The sequence below is a fragment of the Bufo gargarizans genome, chromosome 9 (genome assembly GCF_014858855.1).
Source record: "Bufo gargarizans isolate SCDJY-AF-19 chromosome 9, ASM1485885v1, whole genome shotgun sequence".
Classification (NCBI taxonomy): domain Eukaryota; kingdom Metazoa; phylum Chordata; class Amphibia; order Anura; family Bufonidae; genus Bufo; species Bufo gargarizans.
In genome coordinates, this window is record NC_058088.1 from 97,988,735 (window position 1) to 98,012,549 (window position 23,815).

Sequence of the window (23,815 nt, forward strand, 5' to 3'; positions counted from 1 at the left end):
ATCAGCAAGATAAATATATATATAATGACCTACTGACCATAATAGACATGGTATACAGATGTAGCGGCCGCTACAGTGTCAGCATAGAGTGCCTACACTGATTATGTGGTGTGTCGTCCATTAACTTTGTATTAGAATGGCCATGCTATATTATTATTGAAATGTGCTGGATGTTTAATGGTCGCTCCATCTGTACACTGATCTGCATCTTTCAAAACTTTTTTTAAATTTACCATTTGAAACATACTTTTCTGTAAAAGCTATAACACTAATGTGATGTCACCTTCTTCACCAGCTTTCACTATGTTAAATAAAATGTAATATCAGATAATAATATATCATTTAAATCTTTTTTTTTATAATAAACATATTTTTTTATAGTTTGGTGCTAGTTTTATTTATTGTTATATGATTACTGGCATGAAAAATATAGAAATATTACAGCTTTTTCACTGGCCACTAGAGAAGACACCTGGTACTTCTTTGATACTACTTTGCAACTCACTTGTCAGCTTTACTGTGTAGACTGGAGCAGATAATCCCTATTTTTGACAGTGTTTAAAAACTTTAACCTTTAGAATCTATTTGCCTGTTTTATAGGTTTTCCACAGTTATTGCTAATTGTGAGATCAATAACTTAGGCTGGTAACTAGGTTTATAGGAAGGATAGAGTCTCCATGGTCTGCAGATAATATAAATTTTACCTATAAAGAATACTGGAAGCATGCACAGTAGAGGTCCCCTGTACAAGAATATATGGTCTCCATTAGTGTTGATCGAGCACCAAAGTGCTTGGGTGTTTGGGTCGAACACCTCGAGAGGCTTGGGTGCTCTACCAAGCACAATGGAAGTCAATGGGAGAACCCAAGCATTAAACCAGGCACCCCCTGCTCTGAAGAGGGGAGGGTGTCTAGTTCATAGGAAAAGGTCAAAAATTGATGGAAACCCCACTGAAATGGTTTGGGAACAGCATGGGGAGGATGTTTGGATGCATCTTAAACTCCCAGGTTGCTGCTGGGAACAATGTTGTCCGAGTAGTACGCCACTTTTGCAGAATGACACTAATACGCACAAAACCGAAGATAAAACTGAAGATTTTAGAGGAAAAATTGATAGGAAACAATCTTTCCTGTATATTTACTTGTATATAAAGTGAAAGTGCTGCCAAAAAATACAAGAAAGAGGCACGCCGATACAACCTGTATATCACATAATGGAGGGCCTCATTCACATTGTGGTACAATTGTTCAGGTAGTGGGACTCCTAAACTCAAAAAGCCTATGCACTAAGTGAAAGGGCTGACAAAAATTACAAGGAACCAGCACTCAAATACATCCTTTATTACACATAAAGGAGGGCATCATACACCCTTGAAAAAGTATGATTGATGGCCTGCTGGTGACCCTCTAAAACATTACAGGCGAGTGCCTGCTGCTAAGCTGACCATTGAAAAAAAATATGGACGAGGGCCTGCTGATAAGCTGACCCTGTAAAACATTATGGTTGAGGGCCTGCTGGTGATCTGACCCTCTAAAACATTATATACGAGGGCCTGCAGGTGAGCTGACCCTCTAAAAGATTGTAGGTGAGGGCCTGCAGGTGAGCTGACCCTCTAAAACATTACATTTGAGGGCCTTCAGGTAAGCTGTTCCTTTTAAAAGATTGTAGGTGAGAGCCTACTGGTAAGCTGACATTCTAAAACATTATATGCGAGGGCCTGCAGGAAAGCTGACTCTCTAAAAGATTGTAGGTGAGGGCCTGCAGGTGAGCTGACTATCTACAACTTTAGGAGCGAGGGCAGAATAATAAGCATGTTGATGATGGAAGAGGAGGAGGAGGACGAGAAAAGGAAGATTGAACCATATACCCTTTTTTGTGGTGGATGGGGTGCATGGGAATACAGTGTATTCAGTACATTATAAAAACACATTTAAAGTGTCTTTATGTTCAACCACTTTCCCTTGGTGGAGTAGAGTCAACCTGTCAGCATTTTCAGTTGACAGGCGGATGCGCTTATCAGTTATTATGCCCCCAGCAGCACTAAATACCCGCTCTGACAAAACGCTGGCGGCAGGGCAGGCAAGCACCTTCAAGGCATAGAGCCAGTTCGTGCCACGTGTCCAGCTTGGACACCCAGTAATTGTAAGGCACAGAGGGATCATTGAGGACGCTGACATGGTCTGCTACTTACTCCTTTGCCATCTTCCAAAACTTTTCTCTCCTTGTGAAACTAGGCGGCGCATCAGGGTTCAGGGTGCTGGCGGGGTGTCATAAAACTGTCCCAGGCCTTGGAGAGTGTTGCCTTGCCTCTGTTGGAACTGCTGTATGTTCCCCTCACCTCCCCTCCTCGGTTGCCCAAGGAACTACGTACTCTGTTGCCAGTGTTCCGGTAATGTTTGGAGCAATTTTTCCACAAGGACCTTCTGGTATTGCACCATTTTGCTGGTCCTCTCCACCACAGGAATGAGAGATGAGAAGTTCTCTTTGTAGCGGGGGTCAAGAAGGGTTAATAACCAGTAATCTATGTTGTCCAAAATGCATAAAACACGTGGGTCACGGGAAAGGCAGCCTAACATAAAGTCAGCCATGTGTGCTGAGTCCCAACAGGCAAGACTTCACTGTCATCATCATGAGTATGACTCTCAATCTCCTCATCCTCTTCCTCATCTTTTGGCCATCCATGCTGAACAGATGGAATTAATCTTCCATAGGTACTACCCTCTGATCATCATCATCCAATTTGCGCTGAGAAGACGAACTGAGGGTGGTCTGGCTATCACCCAGTGTAATGTCTTCCCCCATTTCTACCTCTTCCACATGCAATGCGTCATCCTTAATTGTGAGTAGCAAGCGTTTGAGTAGACACAGAAGTGGGATGGTGACGCTGATAATAGCGTTATCACCGCTCACCATCTGTGTTGATTCCTCAACGTTTCCTAAAACCTCACAAAGGTCAGACATCCATGCCCACTCCTAGCTTGTGAAGAGTGGAAGCTGACTGGAATGGCAACGACCATGTTCCAGCTGGTATTCCACTAATTCCCTCTGCTGCTCACAAAGCCTGGTCAACATGTGGAACATCGAGTTCCAGCACGTGATCATGTCACACAACAGTCGAGCTGGCAATTGTAAGCACTGCTGCAGCGTTGACAGACCGGCGGAAGCTGTTGATGACTTGTGGAAATGGGCACACACGCGGCGCACCTTCACCAGTAGCTCAGGCAAATTGGGGTAGGTTTTGAGAAACCGCTGAACCACTAAGTTGAAGATGTGGGCTAGGCATGGGATGTGTGTGAGCTTCCCAAGCTCCAAAGCCGCCACCAAGTTACGCCCATTATAAGACACAACCATGCCTGGTTTTAGGTTGAGTGGCGAGAGCCACAGCTCAGTCTGGTCTCTTATCCCCTGCCACAGCTCTGCGGCTGTGTGCTGTTTGTCACCTAAGCAGATCAGCTAAAGCACGGCCTGTTGACTCTTCCCCACTGCAGTCCAGCTACCGACTGATGGCTGACTGGTGCTGCAAGAGGATAATTCTGAGGTAGAAGTGGAGGAGGTGGCGGAGGAGGAGAAGTGGGGGTTGGAGCCACTAACATAGGTGGTGGTGGAAACCCTGATGGAATTAGGGCCCGCAATCCTTGGCGTTGGTAGCACCTGAGCCATCCCAGGGTGCGACTTGCTCGCGGCCTCCACAAAGTTCACCCAGTGTGCCGTCAGTGCATGGGTAATGTTACGAGACACATGCTGGTGTAACGCAGGCATGGCACACCATTAAAAATAGTGGCGGCTGGGGACTGCGTAATGAGGGACAGCCGCCGACATCAGGCTGCAGAAGGCCTCAGTGTCAACAAGCCTAAATGGCAACATTTCCAGGGCCAGTAATTTGGAAAGTTGCACATTTAGTGCTATGGCCTGTGAATGGGTGGCTGGGTACTTGTGCTTGCGTTCAAATGCCTGGAGTAAGGACATTTGTACGCTGTGCTGGGACACGGAAGTGGATGTGGTAGCTGATGGTGCCTGCACCTTCAACAGGGAATTGGTCAGCACGTAACACAGGGGAAGAGGAGGCAGTGGTGTGACCCGTAGACACAGATTGTGGACCCAGGCGTTCGGCCCACCTATTACGGTGCTTTGATGCCATGTGGCGTATCATACTGGTGGTGGTGAGGTTGCTAGTTCAGGCCCTTGCTCATTTTTGTATGGCACAGGTTGCAAATTACAATTCTTTTGTCATCCGCAATTTCCTCAAAAACAAACGTGCGGGGAGTAGACTCGAGCATTGCACTTGAGCACATGTGGTATTCGGCTGAATACCGCCATGTGCCGAGCATCAAGATGCTCGAGCCGAACTGGTGTTCGGCTGAGCATGCTCGATAAACACTAGTCTCCATATTTTTCAATAGGGCACCCCCTTACATTTCTCTAACAATCGAGTAGTAGTTGAGAGCTATAAAATGAATTGTCTTAGTTTCTTATATGCACTGGAAGCTGTTGAAGCTGCTAGCCACTTTAAGGAATGCAGTGGTCCCTGTGCAGTTGCCCAGATTGCACATATGGTATGACCATCCCTAGAATTCTGTCACAATGTACTTAAACATCTTACTACAAACAGAGGCATTGAATGTTTACCATCTTTAAAGCTCTCTCAATGTCTATCCCCTGGCTCCAAGGAACTGCAGGATTTGCAAGGCAGTCTCCAGCACTCCCTCGTCTCGACACATCCACTCGTTGTCTTCTTAGGTATCGAAAAGCCTCCGCTATTACTAACACAGCATCATGGGTCAGAGCTGAAGTGTACTAAAAAATATAGAACAAAATACATCACATATATGTATGCAGAACCATAAGTAATGACAGGCATAACATACTTTATGTGGAAATGTGTAAAGAGAAAACTATATAAATTCAATAGCAATTTACAAGTGTGATATATCTGAATGCATATACAGTACAGTATGTGTTCTGATATCGAAAACCCAATTTACCAACTGCCAGAGATAAGACCGTCGGTGTCCTCATAATAAAGAATCTTACTTTGTGATTTGCTTAGGCCAATTAAGAAAATCTAAATCCCCTCCATGTCAATATTCGTGCCCTGACTGACTTGAATATCAGCAATTAGGATCTGAACACTTCAAGTAAACAGAAGTTCTACACCACTTGTTCAAGTTCTTCTGTTTAGATCCATACTTCTATACTGTGGAGGTCCCTTGCCCAACCTAGGTCCTGGAGATATTGCAGAGCAGCTGATCGGTTGGGGTGTCAAGAGTTGGTCCCATGCCAATCAATCTGATATGGATGGTCTATCTTAAGGGCAGGCCATCAATATGTAGCTCTCTGGAAAATGCTTTCAAATTAATTTCATGGAAAAGCAGTATGCATTAGAATTTTCTGGGACTTTAATATTGATAGCCTTTTTTAGGATCTGTGAGGTTCCAACTCTCAGCACCTTGATGAACAGCTGATTCAACAAGCTATGGTGGCCCTCTTCATTTTTTATAAGCACTGCACCATAAATGAATACAGTAATATTAATATTTATTTTATGGCATTTTTACTATTCTGACTTGGTAAGCACTTTTCACATGACTGCATATGTGTGTCAAAGGGTTGTTCTGAGATCTCAAAAAATAATTGTGAAGGATAAGGAGTGGTTGAAAAAGCGGGGGAGTGAGCAGGTCAGCAAGGCCTATTTTTTTCATTTCATAATATTCCTGTCATTCACATTTTTTAGGACTTCTTGAAAAAATTGGAAAAAACAACAACGTTTAATGGCATGTACTGTATACTAAATGCCCCAAATGACTATATGTTGTAGTTGGCAGTAAAGGTCAAATAGTGGATATTGCTTTTTTCTTTGAAACTGTGTGTGTACAAAAGGCCTCCATACCTTTAACGGTGTATTTCTTGCTTCAGGAAATTCCCTCTCATCTAGACGCACCCATCTCTGTAGAAACTGCTGAACTAATGGGTTTTCATTATTGACAATCTGAAATCCAGTGACATTGGCACCACCATGCATGACTCTATCCAGAGATATGGTTGTAAATCCCTGTGTTTAGGCAAAAATAAAACAAATGTAATTAATTATTCAGTTGGATCATTTTTGTGCTCATTTCATGTTTGATAAGTAGCTAGGAAGCTCTGAAAATACCATTATGCCATTATGGTATAGTCCAGATGGTTTTTTAGTATATGAGCCAGGTTGCAGTGTTTCTGAGGGATATTACTATCGGTTATCCAAGCTTTAAACTCTTTCTTGTCCACACATATAAAATCTGTTAAGCATTACCTGCCAAGCCTAGAACTGGGTCTAAAGAGGTCAATGATGCAATAAAAATTCTGGCCAACCATCAAATGTGATCTGTGATTCAGACCAGCGTGTTGTGTCAAACTCCAGTCCAGCTTCTGTAGCCTAACTATATGCTGTATTTTCCAATATTTGCAAACACTTTTCTTCCGGACATAGAAGTTTTAGCTCTAGAATCTTCAACTACTATATGCAATTTTATTCAGTTCACCTTCTTGTCAGAAATCAGCCAAATGGCAACATGAAGTCCAGGCCAAATATGGAGAACAGTTATGACTACATACTAGAAACTCTAACTAAACTATAGAACAAATGCAAGAAGTAGTGTTGAATGAATTAAAGCATCCAAAGCGGAATTCGATTCAAAGTTTAGGAACAATTTGATTCACCACAAAGCCGCATCTTGGTAACAATTTTTTTTCCTAAAATGGGGGCTAGAGTTGTCTTAGAAAGACTGGAAAAAAAAACTCACCTCATCCACTTGCTTGCGCAGAGGCAGTCGCTCCTCTCTTGAGTGGAAAAGACCTGCTGAAGGACCTGCGCTGAGCGTGATTACATCATAATGTGATCACACTGGAAGTGTGCGGTGACATCATCACGCTTGACAAAGGTTCTTAAAGGGGTTGTCCGGGTTCAGAGCTGAACCCGGACATCCCTCCATTTTCACCCCGGCAGCCCCCCTGACATGAGCATCGGAGCAGTTTATGCTCCAATGCTCTCCTTTTCCCTGCACTAAATTGCGCAGGGCAAAGGAATTTTTAGGAGTTCCGGTGACGTACCGGGCTCTCCATGGGGCTGACAGGAACCCCGGTGACGTCACCGGCACTGATGGGAGGGATTTAGCTCTGCCCTAGCCAGTAAAACAGCTAGGGCAGAGCTAAAGCCCGCCCCTCAGAGCCGGTGATGTCACCGAACACACTGCCGGGCGGAAGTTACTGCCTGGCAGTGTGTTATTAAAAACAAAAAAGCCTGTGCCCTGCGCAATTTAGCGTAGGGGACGTGAGCGCATTGGAGTATGTATGTAGCTGCAATTGCGGTCAGCGCTGCGAAAAAGCAGCTCCCCAACAGGTACACAAGGTCAATTGATCCCCCTGGGAGTAACCTATGTGTCCATCAGCCAAACATGGACTGATGGACACATAGGTTACTCCCAGGGGGGATCAATTAACCTTGTGTACCTGTTGGGGAGCTGCTTTTTCGCAGCGCTGACCGCAATTGCTGCTACATACATACTATATTTATTTATATGTTGTTTATAATTGATGTAATTCAATTAAATATGTTATTGTAATATATGTGTCTTTGTTTGTTTTTGGGTGATAATATAATAACAAATATTGTTTGTTTAACCCTGAATTCAAGCCTAGAATTGAATCCAAACAAATTGCTGCTGCTTTCACAGGACTTTAGGCTTAAAAAGTTTAACTCATAAGATATCCATCATTGTTATGAGTTTATAAAAGTGTTCATTGAATCATTAGTTATATAATTATTACTTTTTTACCAGATCATCTTTTTCATTATGTTTGAGAAGTTGAGATCAATGGGTGACAGACTGAAAAACTGATATTTTGTTTTCTTTTGTCATGATAAGTGTAGCAGGCTACACTATTCAGCACCATACAGTATTGATATATACTGTATGCTGGGATATGTTATCATTTTCGTGATGGTGGGGGTCTGACCTCTGGGACCCCCTCCCCACTGAACCTGAGAATAAGGCCTCATGCACACGCATTATTTGGAACGGAAGGTCTGGCCCTCAGTAGACCTGCCCTATCCTTGTCCATGATGTGAACAAAAATAGGACATGTTTTTTTTTTCTTGTAAGGCCACGGAGGTACGGATGTAGACAGAAGAGAATGGATTGGCATTAGAGCATCAAAAAATGCGGCTCGGATGCAGACTCGTTCGTGTGCATAAGGGCTATAGGGAATGCACCATTGGTTTAGCATTAGCTCTGTTTTGTATCTGCACAGCGGAGTTGCCAGCCACCTGGCTATGCAGGGAATTCTTAGGAGATCTGCAAGTGTATGGGGCCATGTGGAAAATCCCTGCACATATGTAACAAGTGTAATCATGCAGAGGATTTTGCATATCGCTGATTGTCCATCCTTACAAGCTGTCTCATGTGCGCTATGTGAAAGATCCTGAAAAGGAATTTACTTCAATAGGTATTCACGTGAATATTGAGACACCAGGTAGAAGATGATCTACATCACATGAACCAATAGAGTTTGTGCCGTACAGTGGTGTGATCAGTGAACCGGCTATTGAAGGTAGCGTTGAGTGAATCAACAACATATGAATTGACTTCTATCTGAATTTCAGGATAAATTCAATTCGCCATGAAAGCAGAATTTCCTCATGCTTCTTGGTAACGAATCGTTTTTTCCTCAAATGACAGTAAAAAGAAACCAAAAACATATTCACCTCATCCATTTAAACGTGAAGAGGCTGTTGCGGCCAACTTGATTGCAAAACTGTGGGAAATCTCACGTAGGGTCACATATGATATCACCAAGCTGGCATGGTGGCCCGGGTGCGGTGACATCATCAGTGACCACACCCGGCCAGCGTGATGACGTGATGATGCGCTGCCTTAGATCAATATGGCCGCGATGGCCTCTATGCGAGCAAGTGGATAAGGTGAGTATTTTCTTTTTTTTTACCCTGATTAACCCCTGAAAAGCCTAAACCGTAGCTTAAGATGCCGTGATAGGTGATGAACGTGGCATCTGAGGGGTTCAATGATGGGGGGGTTAGCGTGATCTCTATTCCCCATCATTGCGCTCTCTACATACAAAGGAAAGCGCTTTGTCATAAACACAAATCGAAATTCTTTGAGAAGCAGCCGAATCAAATTTTTCATAACTTCCCTCATCTCGGATTGAAGGTATCAAGTTACTAACATCATTTTTTATTTATTTCAGTTTTATTAATCTGTGTGCCTGTGGTGTTTTATAGAATTGATGCCCGTTTACCACCAATCGGTATGTTGTTCTGATTTAGGTCAATAAGATCTTTTACAGGTATCCATGGATTGGCCCCCTAGTCTAGGCTACAGTTAATGAGATTAGTACAAGTATATCTATGTGGGATAAACAGGAAGAGGAGACAATGTATCTCATTCTCGTAACTCATTTGTGCTGCATTTTTTCTCTAAAAAAATTGTCATAAGCACACAGTAAATTGCTCTATTAGCAACCAAGTCTTGCATTCATTATAGATCTTTATTACGTTTTATAGAATAAAGACGTTTCTTCTCAGTTTTGAGATTATCTTCAATCTAGCATGCTCTGTATGTCTGTGATCTTGTGTTTTTATAATAATTGAGGTCACCTTATATATTATGATAAGGAGGCTTTCATACACAGAATGCAAACTGTTCTCAATAGCATGCAATTTTTCTGACACCTACAGCTGAATATTTCTGTATATACACCCCCCTTTGTTACCATGGATTCGATATTAGTCCAAAGGTTTAGTATAATTTTAGATCATAGCAACAGAATATTTTACCTTTTAGCAGAACATTGATTTCATGTTTCTGTTCACGGCATATAAGCTATTCTTCAAAGTCCTACATCCTTCTCTCACTCAGCCTCTGACTTTTGTATGACACTTTGCCCATTGATGACCTAAGCTAACTGCCACAGGCTGCTATACTTACTTCACTGTCACTAAATGTTACACTAAAATTGATTCCTCTGTAATACACTTCTGTGGAAACTGCAGCCCTGAGCTGAGATCTTAGAGATTGTAGAACATAGAGGCATAAGGGTAACAAAAATTACAAAGCAAAGCAATCTGCACACAAGTCAGATAAGTTAGAATGCAGACCAGAGTGGTGGCGCAATGAGAACCCTGACATATGATTCGCCATCGCTTCTTCTGGGAGATCTAATTCTACAAATCAGGAGCAGATGGGCCATAGACCCTACAGGGAGTTTTCCTGGTCGGCTGATGCCCATAAGGCCACCCAAGCCCTCCTCCTAAGCCCCTGCTTCATATCCATATAAGAGACAACTGGAGGAGAAATAGGACAGAACATGAAAGCTATTGATGGCCACCACAGAGGGAGAGCGTCTGGGGAGGTATTTTGTGCTGCACTGTAGTATTTGGCTCTCTGGGATGGTATTCTGCGCTGCAATATGGCAATACTGACCCTGCCAACCTGTTTTGACCCCATCTACCTGTGTTGGGCCACCTTCTGTCAATTTGGACCCACCATTCGTGCCATTTTTTTTTCAGGGCCACTTTAAGTTCCCAGTTCACTTCTGCTTTACATACACAGTCCACCATTATAGATATACCATAGCCAATGGAGATCATTCACACACCTGTATAAGATCTTTCCTATTATATTGAAAACTAACGAATAAAAATCCAACACCTCTTTGCCCTGCGGTAACGTATAGATGGTGTCCTCCGCTCAGAAACATATGGGGTTGTGTTTCTGCTATGAAGTGAATAGGTCACATGCTGCCCTTTTAATAAAGATGGCATCCGCCATGCTAAATGTAGTTGATATATTATGTGGGTTTGCATACCAGGAGTTGCCCTCACTTGTGTGCAGCGCATGATGTGTTTACGTCATAACACGCGCACATTAACATGTGATTCTTAGTGGTGGATGCCATCTTTATTGAAGGGCAGCATGTGACGTATTCCCATCCCCATTTGTTTCTGAGTGGAGGATGACATCTATGCTTTACGAAGTGCAAAGAGGTACTGGAGTTATATTATTTAGATGTAAATTTCACAGGAGATATCTTATACAGGTGCAAGAATGATCCCCATTGGCTTTGGTTAATTTATAAGGGTAGACCGTGTATGTAAAGAATGAGACCTCCTATGGCGATGGTGAAATGTACGCCAGAGTTCTCATTGTGCCTCTATGTTCCAGATGTCAGTGGTTACTTTACATACAGACTATATGACACTGTTGCAAGTATTGTGTTTATTTGGTGGTTTTAAGTGTTAGCTCAATGGTCTTTATGGCATATTGTCGGTCCATTTCTGTTGGGATTTTTTTATCAACTTTTTAATGTACTTTTAATAATAAATGATTAAAGATGTTTTTATATTGATATCATTTATGGCTCAGTGTTGTCTTCTGTGTTAGTCTTTGGGTATGTAACAGTGGTGTCACACTGACTTTTCAAAGTGTTTGGGAAAGCTCACTGTTTATCAGTTTAGATAGTAAATGGTGTGTGGTGGGGATGTCAGGGGTGGCCCTGGGCTCACTTATATGCGAGGGCCCAACCACTGTGAGCAATGTCCCCTTTAATCTATGTCAGATTCTGATCTCACCCCGCTCATTAAAATCCCCGCCAGCACCCATCGTGCCAGGTGTCTCGCACCACAGCTGTACTCATCTAACTGAAGGTGGCGCATCCTTTAGGAGCTGCTTCTGTACCAGAGGAGTGATTCTCCTCCTTCATTGCCACTGCCCATAAAGACTGGAGAAGAGAGGGGAGAGAAAGGGAAGAGAGTGACATAGGCATGTAATCATGAAGTAGAGGAGGACCACGCTTACAACAGTGGCATGTTCCTGTTAAGTGCCACTCTCATGCCTGGTCAGCATAGCCGTTAGACTGAAATATATTAGTAATAAATAATGCAGAGATGGTAGATATGATAATTCAACCAGTATTGGGCATCTAGTCCCATATGAGCTGCACAAGGCACATTGGGTTAATCTGAGATCCGCTGCATACTTTTCTGCAACTGTCCTATTTATCTGAATAAAGCTTGCAGAAATCTATGTGCTTGATGTAGAAGCAATCCCATTCACATGTATGGAATTGATTTTCAGTCACAGAAATTTCTACAACAAATCTGCCACGTGTGAATTCACCCTTAACTTCAATTAGTCAATATAGTCAGCAAAACCAAGGCCAAATGAAAGATCTGTCTCATGACTTCACCTTCGCCATCGAACAGCAGCAAATGGGACTATTCAAAGACCTCAATGAAGCTCTAGCCCTTAGATTCAGAAACAAGGGAATCCCTTAGCCTTTTCTAATGCATTCCAAAATAGAATCCCTGAGGCTCCCTCATGCAATCCTAAATAAAACTTCCAGAAAAATGGCTCAATGAGATAGTAAAGAAAATCACATCATATAATTAAATATATTGGTATATATGATTGGCTGAAACATTGCTCATTAAAGGGAATGTATCAGCAGAATATTATATAAATCAAGTTATTATAAACTGTTCTTACATTTTTGGTTTCCTTTTTTGCTACATAAGGCACAGGCAGTGTGCAGTGTTCGATCCACGCTAGCGAGAGGTTAGTCATGGTCAGATGCACTGGCCAAGTTTGCTGACCATCAAAGTGGCTATGCTGGGTCCCCCGGACACCATTGCAGTGAGACCATGTGTTGCTGATCTCTGGAGCGGATGGTAAGGTGTGATGCACTGGAAATAAATCCAAAGAGACAGGGTTTGCAGTAAACCAGTATACTTCTTTACTGGAAGAACTCAATTGCAAAACAATACAGGCAATGCACTGAGCTGGCTTCTCCAGTCTCCCTTCTAGTAGCAGAAGGTTCTGTGCTGATGAAAGGCCTGAATTAGCTTTCTCTCTCTTTCTTAGAAGGTTGGCACCCTGGCCAAAGGGCTAGTAGCCCTGGGTTTTGGCTCAGTCTTCCGAATGGCTCCTTGACCCAGGGTCTGTGGCAGACTTTATGAGCACCATCTTTTGGTCACTCGTGCACTCCGGAAAAGTCTCTCCTACCGAACACTGGTCCCTATCTACAGGAAACTATATGCTGTGACTGCTCTACTTTTATGCTGCTTATAAATTAGCCAGCACCTGCTAATGGGAGAGAAAAAGCACAGCCTAAACAGAAACAATGTTGCCGTTCAAGGCTGCCATAAACTTGTATTAGGCCTTAATACAAATAATTGGGAATGACTAGGCAGTTTTAATTCGTAAACAACAGTCTGACAGAGTTAAACCAGATGGTCAAAAGTTCGCTGTCTCTAGCTTTTTCTTCCAAAGCTCAGCGCTGCATAGTACCTTATGACAGCAGTGGAAAATGACCAGCTTCTCAGTGCACAGGCTGGAAATTCCTGAAGTCTCTTAGTCTGAACTGGCTGTGCATTAACCCTTTCCACAATTTCGTGCAAAATGCATTTCAACAATGTAAAACAGTATAAGTGCAACAAATTGCATAAATCACAGTGCAAGTTAACCCTTCAAAGTGCCCTAAAGTATTGAGTTGATGGCTTTGCATAGCAGCAAAAGGGGCAAGCATCCAGACTCCAAAGTAGTCTTGCTTCAGAGCACTACACAGACACAGAGTAGTAGTAAACTCAAGAAAGCTGGAACACTGTCAAGCCAGCAAAATCAGGGGCAGAATGTACAAAGCAGTGGGTTAATATAGGGCAGCAATTGCAGTAATTGGCCACAGAGCAAATGTAATCTATTAACTGATCACTGGACACAGGAAATACATAGCTGGGAAAAGCTAAAAGAAGCAAAACTGGTTAAAGGACTGTTTTTTAACTGACATGCTCATGTAGTTGCTTGCCTCATGTACCTCTTCCCTATGCTCTCTCTTTTTTAATATGGAATCTCCTGACCCAATTTCACCATGCAAACAAATCCCTCTGGGTTGTTTACATCCTGTATGTAGCACTTCCTGGTGCTATATCCAACCAAACCCATGATGCTCTTCTCCTTTGCTCCAGCACCGCCCCTAACAAAGCAGAGATAGTTTATAGCTCCTCCCACCCAGCTCAACAATTTCCTATCACTGCTCCTGTTGCTGCTTTGACACGCCTATGGACATTGCATCACAAAAAAGAGCTGCCTGGACATGGTCATGTGATCACAGTAAACAAAACATAGCCCCAAAAAGGTAAAATAAATACATTGCAAAAATGTCAGCTACCTTCATAAATAATTATTCTGTAGGATGTTGATGTATGGCTAAAAGTAAGACTGAGAAGTCTAGAGTTCTAGTCCAGGTAAGTTCAGTTCCTGACAACTATACACCGTAAGGCTCTATACTGTATGTATCTCCCCTGTAACTCTCTTTCCCTGGGAGGGGGCAATACTCTATACTCTGTAATAGTGTTTGACAGTTTATTGCAGCTGCTATAGAGCAAAAACATCCAGCTACATTGTCTAAACAGACTATAAAATTAGTATATGTATAGTAAATATTCAATATGGCCACCTTCAGGTAAGTTTTAAAAAAATATAAAAGATAGGTAACTACAACATTTAAAAACACAGTGAGCAAATCTTTCATCTTCTACAAACCTAAATCCAGAGACATAACTAAAAATGAACCCCATAGTAAAAATGTTGAATCCCCCAGTTACTTCCCTGTAAACCCATTCCTGTGGCTAGTCAAGATTGCCCACACTCGCCATACAACCACCCAACCACTTTATCATATAACAAATATGAAAATAAAATAACCAGCAGGGTTAGTTTTTTTTGCGATTCTGGTGTTGAGGTCGGGTAAACCTGCGATTCGTGCTATGAACCCATTCCTTTCTATAGCTGCCCTACTACACTGCCAACCATAGTCACATGACAACTGTAACTCCCAAGATCGCTGTGTAGCCCCAGCCTAACACATATAAACATTGCACCAAACAGAACTGCATTGTGTACTGCCATATATCAATATTGTTGGCTATGAATCAGCAATGTTTGGCACTCCAGCTGTTGTGAAACTACAACTCCCAGCATGCACACTTACTCTTGTTCTTGTAACTCCTACAGAAGTAAAATGATGATTTTGGGAGTTGTAGTTTCACAACAGCTGGATTTCTGGATGGTTCCTGTTGTAGGCCATCAGTACTGATCATGTGGGTTTGAACTCCAGGTCCTCCACCAATCATCACAATGAAAAGAGCTTCACATTCCGGAAAGTTACGCATCTCTGAATGGCTGTTCCATAAGAATGCTGTGCCAAGCATTGCATCTTGTCATATTTAAGTAAAAAAAAACACATATACAACCATATGTACATGGATAAAGGGATGCAGAACTCACAGGAGCACCATGTTCCCTTCAGTGTGATTATAGGTCGGGGCACTGGACCCCCCTACTAATCAGACATTTATAAATTCCAAATAAAATTGATGTGCTGCACAGGCAGCAACGAGAAAATCGGGAAGGAGAGAGACCCTACCTGCAGTCCTAAGTAACACCGCAGATAACACAGCAACAACTCACTGAATACAGATAGTGCAGTAGATGTTACTTGCAGTCCTATGTAACACCATAGGTAACAGTAATACAGGTATCTCTCTGAGTATAGACATACAGTGCGCTGCAAAAGTATTTGTTTTTTCTCAACAATATCCCTGTATATTGTTTGCCATCCATCTTTGCCTTAACTCTGACCAGTTTCCCAAGCCGGCTGCTGAAAAACATCCCCGCATCACACCCACACCATGTTCTACTGTGGGGATGGTGTTCTTTGGGTGATGTGATGGGTTTGCGCCAGACAAAGCGTTTTTTTTGATGGCCGAAAAGTTAAATTTTAGTCTCATCAGAACACCTTACTCCATACATTTTGGGATTCTCCCACATGCCTTTTCACAAACTCACAACATGCCTTTTTGTTTTTAGCTGAAAGTAATGGCTTTCTTCTGGGCACTCTGCCATAAAGCCCAACTCTATGGCTGAAGACTGCTGACTGAGGATGTGGGTCTTCTGTGACTGGTGCCGAGCTGAAGCTGCTTTACAAGAATGACCTGGTTAGAATCTCCCTGCTCCAGCTCCGTGGTTCCAGGCCCCACTGTCAACATGAATATCACCTCTGCTAGCCAATGCTACCCAATCAATGGCCTCAGTAGTGACGCATACAGGCTAAGTAGTCACATGACATGCCTGCCACGTCACCACTGGGGCTACCAATTGGCTGGCAATGTTGATGTACATGCAGGAGGTACATCACACTTATGGTCCAATGAAGAGTGGAAGCAGCAGGAATGGGAGTCACTGTTGGAAATAGGTAACTCTGATCAGGTGAGTAATTTTTTTTTTACAGCATGTCTGGGCTCACTGTAAAATTTTTGTAGGTTTCAGGCAACCCTTTTAAGGTCTCTTGAAGCATTATTATAAAAGCTATAATAAAACACACAATGGTTAGAACTTGGATTGGCAATGTTTTCATGTCCAAGGAGTGCTCTTGAGCCAGATCACGTTATTCTGTGTCAGAACTGCATCCTGATACTTCATAGATAATACAAGAAATAAATACTCATTATTTTCTCCATTTCTTCTCGGTCATTTCATGGCCTTTAGGAAAGATGAAGAGAAGTTTTGTAGCTTAATTTGCAGAAGCCACATACTGTTTCCTTGTGAACTATAAACCTAAAGAACAATGTTCCGAGATAAGGAATAAAATAAAGGCCATTAGTATAACTAAGCTGCATTTTCGGGATATTCATGATGACAGAACGTGTAATAATATATTTTATTTCAAGAACACATCAGTCATGCAGCCAGGAAACGATGTGAGTCACAGAATAAATGTTCTGTCTAAAAATGAATATGGGATTTATTTGCTTTCTTTACAGTGCACTAAATAGGTGTGGGTTTGTTCAATAGGCAAGTGCAAATAAAAGCATCAGGAAGGATGCGTGATTTTTTTTATAGTGGTTCTACAGTAGAAAGAAAAAAAAAGCATCCTTGAACTGTTGAATGTTTGGAATACAATATTATATTAAAGTGGCCTTCCAGTTCAAGGGAAAAAAAATTACATTAACTGAGGAACGAAGAGAACACTTACCTGGTGTGCTCCTTTTCATGTTTACACATTGTGGGAATTTACTCTGGTCAAACTGAGGTAATCCTCTCCACCTGGCAGTGCTGGCTGGTTTTATGCCTGGCAAAACCCAACCTGGAATGTGGGGAGTAGTGACCCACCCAGCACTTTGACTACTCCTAGTAAGAGCCGTCCCGGATCAGCTATTACAGCCATGCTAAGTACCAAGGCGTCTAACAGCAACTGCTGCTGAAACATAAAAACTGGCTCTTACTCCACCGAGGTCAGGAACCTCGGTGACATGTACCTATCATCCACAATGAATCCTTGTACCTTCTTACATACCTCCCCCCTTTGTTCAACCCTGAGGGGGTGAACACATGCCATACAGTATACCCAGGACAGGGCATCCGTGTTTCCCTGCAACCAGTCTGCCCTATGTTCTACAGAGAACTTAAAGTTTTGCACGGACAGGAACCACCTGGGCATTTCTCTCTTTGGCCTGGCTAATCCACTTGAGAGAGAAGTGGTCAGTCACCAGGCAGAATGTTCTCCCCAACAAATAGCGGAGAGACTCTAGTGCCCACTGGTTAGCCAGGCACTCTCTCTCCACTATACTATACCGGGTCTCGGCTGGGGTGAGCATATGGCTGAGGAAGACAATGGGATGCTCCTCCCCATTGACTTCCTGAGACAGTACAGCACCGATGCCTGCTTAGGCGGCATCGGTCTGTACTATAAACTCCCTTTTGAAGTCGGGTGTCACCAAAACTGAGAACCCGCACAGGGCCGACTTCAAAGCAGGGAAAGCCTCTTCTGCCCGATCATCTCAGCGAACAATCACTGACTTGTGTGCCTTTAAGAGCCCTGTCAATGGTGCAGCCACCGTAGCAAAGTGGGGGACAAAATGTAATGGGTCTCCCAGAAATAACTTTACTTGCCTAGTGGTGACAGTTCGGGGACAATTTCATATTGTCTCTATTTTGTTCACTTTGGGTTTGATGAGTCCGCGCTCAATGGCATACCCCAGGAACTTAGTCTCTTCTAACTCTATCACATATTTTTGGGGGTTAGCAGTTAGTTCCGCCTTCCGAAGGGAGTCCACTACAGCCTGCACTTTGACAATATCGTCCAGGTAAGCTGAAGCATACCAACGATGTGGACGCAGCACAATGTCCATAAGCCGTTGAAAAGTGGCGGGGGCACCATGCAGACCAAAAGGTAGCACCTTGTACTGATACAGCCCTTCAGGTGTGATGAAGGCAGTTTTCTCTTTGTCAGTCTCCGTTAAGGGGACCTGCAAGTACCCTTTCGTGAGGTCCAAAACAGAAAAATACCGGGCTTGTCCTAACCTCTTGACAAGCTTATCCACCCGGGGCATGAATACCACCTGATGTGGACAGTCAGCTCGTACATGGCCAGACTCCAGACACCGCCAGCAGACTATCGGAGCCTTGTCTATAGGAGGTATATCCCGGGCGGGTTTGGTTGACACAAGTCGCTGGGTCTGGGGTGAGATTTATGGGATTTGACTGCCCCCCTCCAGAACCCCTCTGTAGATTCCCGGTAGCCTCATAGCGTTCCACCAGGTCTACCATCTCAAGGGCATTACCTGAAGAGACATGGCCGATCCATTGCTGGAGAGGGGGTGGCAAAGCCCTCCAGAACATATTAGCCACTAGTCTATCCAGCATAGTCATGGGACTCAGCACCTCAGGCTGTAGCCACTTTAGCAAAAGATGGAGCAAGTCATAATACTGGGGTCTAGTGGGCTGAGCTGTCTTAAGCCCCCACTGATGTACCTGCTGGGCCCAGACCAACACATTCACTACCAGGGCAAATCCCCATTCGCTGCTTGTCCATATCTGCTTTTGGATTTGCCAGCACTGCTCACTTGAGCAGAGCTGACCAATATGAGAACGAGAAGGGCGTGTCTTGGGCTATAAAGAATATCGTATGCATCAGGTAGTCTGGGGAGCAGTGCGGCCATCTTGGATGGTAGAATAGGAACCTGAAAAATGGCGGATAATCAAATGAAAAGAGGAAAAGGGTAAGCGTTCTGCTTGTTCCCCAGTTAATGTGATTTATTTTTTCTTGAATTGAAGGGTTGCTTTACATCTCGGTCTTTTGAATGTGCAGTAAGTCTTTTAGATGTAGAAAATAAAACCAAAAGTGCACGTTTTACAATGCTATAATAAGGCCACATTTTAATTTTAATATATCAGGCACAAATCAGGATTAGTGTTGAGCGAATCGAGCAGTCTGAATTTCAGGGAAATGTAAATTTGCTGCAAAGCAGAACTTTCTCGTGCTTCGTGGTAGCAAATTGATTTTCCCTGAATGGCGATATAAATAAAAAAGAAAATCATACTTACCTCATCTATTTGATTGCAACAAGTTGGCAGCCATAAACTTGATTGAAGACCCTGCACAAAATCCCGTGCACGGTAACATATAATGTCACCATGCTGGCCGATGCGCGAGATTTAACCCTAGATCTTCAATCAAGATGACGGTGGTTGGCTCGTCACAAGCAAATGGATGAGCTAAGTATTAATTATGATTTATTTTATTTGTAAATTTTGTCGAAGGAACGGAATCAAATTTTCAAATACTTCACTCATCACTAATCAGGATCCTACATATGGAGGTCTATGGTGGTCTACAGACGTGGACAAAATTGTTGGTACCCTTTGGTCAATGAAAGAAAAAGTCACAATGGTCACAGAAATAACTTTAATCTGACAAAAGTAATAATAAATTAAAATTCTATAAATGTTAACCAATGAAAGTCAGACATTGTTTTTCAACCATGCTTCAACAGAATTATGTAAAAAAATAAACTCATGAAACAGGCATGGACAAAAATGATGGTACCCCTAGAAAACACAGAACATAATGTGACCAAAGGGACATGTTAATTCAAGGTGTGTCCACTAATTAGCATCACAGGTGTCTACAACCTTGTAATCAGCCATTGGGCCTATATATATGGCTCCAGGTAATCACTGTGTTGTTTGGTGATATGGTGTGTACCACACTCGACATGGACCAGAGGAAGCAAAGGAAAGAGCTGTCTCAAGAGATCAGAAAGAAAATTATAGACAAGCATGTTAAAGGTAAAGGCTATAAGACCATCTCCAAGCAACTAGATGTTCCTGTGAGTACAGTTGCACATATTATTCATAAGTTTAAGATCCATGGGACTGTAGCCAACCTCCCTGGACGTGGCCGCAGGAGGAAAATTGATGACAAATCTAAGAGACGGATAATCCGAATGGTAACAAAAGAGCCTAGAAAGACTTCTAAAGAGATTCAAGGTGAACTTCATGCTCAAGGAACATCAGTGTCAGATCGCACCATCCGTCGTTGTTTGAGCCAAAGTGGACTACATGGGAGACGACCAAGGAGGACACCATTGTTGAAAACGAATCATAAAAAAGCAAGACTGGAATATGCCAAACTACATGTTGACAAGCCACAAAGCTTCTGGGAGAATGTCCTGTGGACAGATGAGACAAAAATCGAAGTTTTTGCCAAGGCACATCAGCTGTATGTTCACAGACGAAAAAATGAAGCATATCAAGAAAAGAACACTGTCCCTACTGTGAAACATGGAGGAGGCTCTGTTATGTTCTGGGGCTGCTTTGCTGCGTCTGGCACAGGGTGTCTTGAATCTGTGCAGGGTACAATGAAATCTCAAGACTATCAAGGAATTCTAGAGAGAAATGTACTAGCCAGTGTCAGAAAGCTTGGTCTCAGTCGCAGGTCATGGGTCTTGCAACAGGACAATGACCCAAAACACACCGCTAAAAACACCCAAGAATGGCTAAGAGGAAAAAATTGGACTATTCTAAAGTGGCCTTCTATGAGCCCTGACCTCAATCCTATTGAGCATCTTTGGAAGGAGCTGAAACATGCAGTCTGGAAAAGGCACCCTTCAAACCGGACACAACTGGAGCAGTTTGCTCATGAGGAGTGGGCCAAAATACCTGCTGAGAGGTGCAGATGTCTCATTGACAGTTACAGGAAGCGTTTGATTGCAGTGATTGCCTCAAAAGGTTGCGCAACAAAATATTAAGTTAGGGGTACCATCATTTTTGTCCATGCCTGTTTCATGAGTTTATTTTTTTACATAATTCTGTTGAAGCATGGTTGAAAAACAATGTCTGACTTTCATTGGTTAACATTTATAGAATTTTAATTTATTATTACTTTTGTCAGATTAAAGTTATTTCTGTGACCATTGTGACTTTTTCTTTCATTGACCAAAGGGTACCAACAATTTTGTCCACGTCTGTATGTTAAGTTCAATGGAAGAGCAGTGAGTCCAGGTAATTTTTTTGCTGTGTTTGCATTGTTTGCAAGTCAGAAACCGTTATTTTTTAAATTTCAAGTGATTGATACATGAGTAATTGTCTAAAGGGGTTGTATCACCAATAATTTTTTACCCAACCCTAATTAAATGAATAACAATATAATAAATACCAGGGAAGGTTATGCAAAAATTACTGGGAAAGATTTATCAAACTAGTATGGAGGAGCTTAGCAGCTGGGCCAACCAATCACATTCCAAATTTCTGCGGCTGTGGAAATCATGGATCGATTACAGGAAAATATAGAATTGATGGGAATTACTAGACCCTGAAACTGATACACAATCCTTACAGACCCGTCTCTTTTGCGTTCCCACATATCCCTGAGAACACATCTCTGTCAGCAAATGTACAGGGTACAAATACTCCTACATACGGGAGTTGATAATGGTAACCATGGTCTACAAACTACAAAACACATTTTATCGACCAATGGAAAGCGGAACTGGGAACATCCTGCGTTATCTGCGTTATCTGTTTTGTGTTCATTTCTTGGAGGATTTCAAACTCCTCCAGAAGTTATCTTTGTTCTTACCAATTCTGTCATACTTCAACAAAGATTATTAGTCTAAGTATAATAACAACCGCGACATCCGAGTGGTTTAATGTCCATATTGGTCCAAGTGAAATATGAATAATTGTCACTCATTTCTCTTTATTGCCAAATGGCTTATATTGACAAGCACTTGTTATGCATGTCTTTTTCCCTACATCATGCTACATTTGCAACTATGTGAATTTGAAATGTAACTTTACATTATTCTGTAACATTGCAAATATTGCATATATTTTCCTTGTGAAAAACTAATAAAAAAGATATTTATTAAAAAACTAGTGTAAAGTAGAACTGGCTTAGTTGCCCACAGCAGCCAATCAGATTCCAGCTTTCATTTTTCACATCTCCTTTGGAAAATGAAAGGTGGAATCTGATTGGTTTCTATGGATAACTAAGCCAGTTCTACTTTACACCAATTTGAATCTCCCCCACTATGTATTAAACCATAGTAACAGTAGCAAATTCAAAATTAGAACATTGCCCAAAGAGAGATTAATGTAAAGGGTTGTCCATGAAAAATATTCTATAGTTTTCCAACCAGCACCTGGATCTGAATACTTTTGTAATTGCAAGTAATTAAAATGATATCATAGCCACTGAGGTATTCAATAAAATGTATATGTATAGCGCCACCTTCTGTTTGTTCTTTTTCTAATTTCTTTGATCTGCTCACTAAGAAGGTCGCACATGCTCAGTTAAATCCTTCAACTGCCTCCTGAGCTGTGATAGGGGGCGCGTGGACACGCCCCCTGATCTGCAGCAGAAGAGACACTCCCCTTGAGCTGTCAGTTTGATATAGATCTTTTAGAGGAATGAATGTGGAGATCTCTGGATACATCTGAGGTACAGGGCTGGTTCTAGAAGGTTGCCATGTTCTATATGATGTCTCATTATCATGTTTTATGCTAGTCATGGGATAACCCCTTTATCACTATCGTGTTGTGTGTTATTTTTACAAAAGTAATAAAAGGTAGTGGAACAATATTGGTTGTCCTCTTTTAAATAGCTCAGGTGATGCAGAGAATTGCAGCTTTATCCCACTCACTTGTGGGGAACAAAGCTGTTATCCCCTTTATCACCACTACTCGGGTAGGTTGCATGCACTTAGTAACCAGCAACTAGTGTTGGGCAAAGGGAAGCATTTAAAGTGGAATTTGGTCCGAAGTTTAGGAAAACTTTGATTTGCAAATAAATCGAATTTCCTTATGCTTCGTGGCAACGTATCAGGTTTTCCTAAAATGGCATCTGCACATGTTAAAAAGTGAAAGTAATAGGCCAAGGAATGTAAGATCACCCATAATGCCATGCAACCAGCCAATCTGCAGTCATGCCATCCCCTGTGATGTCACAGCCATATAAAAGCCTCATCAGGCGCGGTCTCCGCCATTGAGCATAGGGAGAGATGTGGCAAATGCTCATTCTCATACAATAGGACAGTGTTGCTGCATCCAGCGGCCATGTTTGATCAATCCACCATGTTCTGAAATCTTGTCTTAACCCTAATAATTTTAAAAGCAAAATACCACTAGTTTCCTAGGGAGGGATCCCAGAGCTTATGGAGGGATCTACATGGGATTATGGTTATCCCCGTGTTGTGAATGTCTCCATTTTATTGTTTTGAGGAAGGATTTCCAGCCTCAATGCTGTGTACCATCTCTGGTACCATCACACAGGAGGACAGGGGCTTCTGCATACATGCTCTACCACCCCCTGACACCTGGCACAGCAGGCACCCAGTGGCCATGGAGCCAGCGCACGTGCCAGTGGGCACCATTTTCAAATGCCCAACCATAAACGTACACTGAACAAAAATATGAATGCAACA

General features: G+C 42.4%; 1 protein-coding gene across 1 annotated transcript in view; it reads right to left on the reverse strand.

The window, feature by feature from the left end:
* Positions 1–23,815, reverse strand: part of GRIA3 (glutamate ionotropic receptor AMPA type subunit 3) — a 336,547-nt gene that overhangs the window by 49,108 nt on the left and 263,624 nt on the right. The window contains exons 6-7 of the mRNA XM_044305700.1: positions 5,888–6,049; positions 4,627–4,794 (exon numbers count right to left, since the gene is read on the reverse strand). Of these exons, the coding sequence (XP_044161635.1) occupies positions 4,627–4,794; positions 5,888–6,049 (330 nt within the window). The remainder of the gene's footprint in view (positions 1–4,626; positions 4,795–5,887; positions 6,050–23,815) is intronic.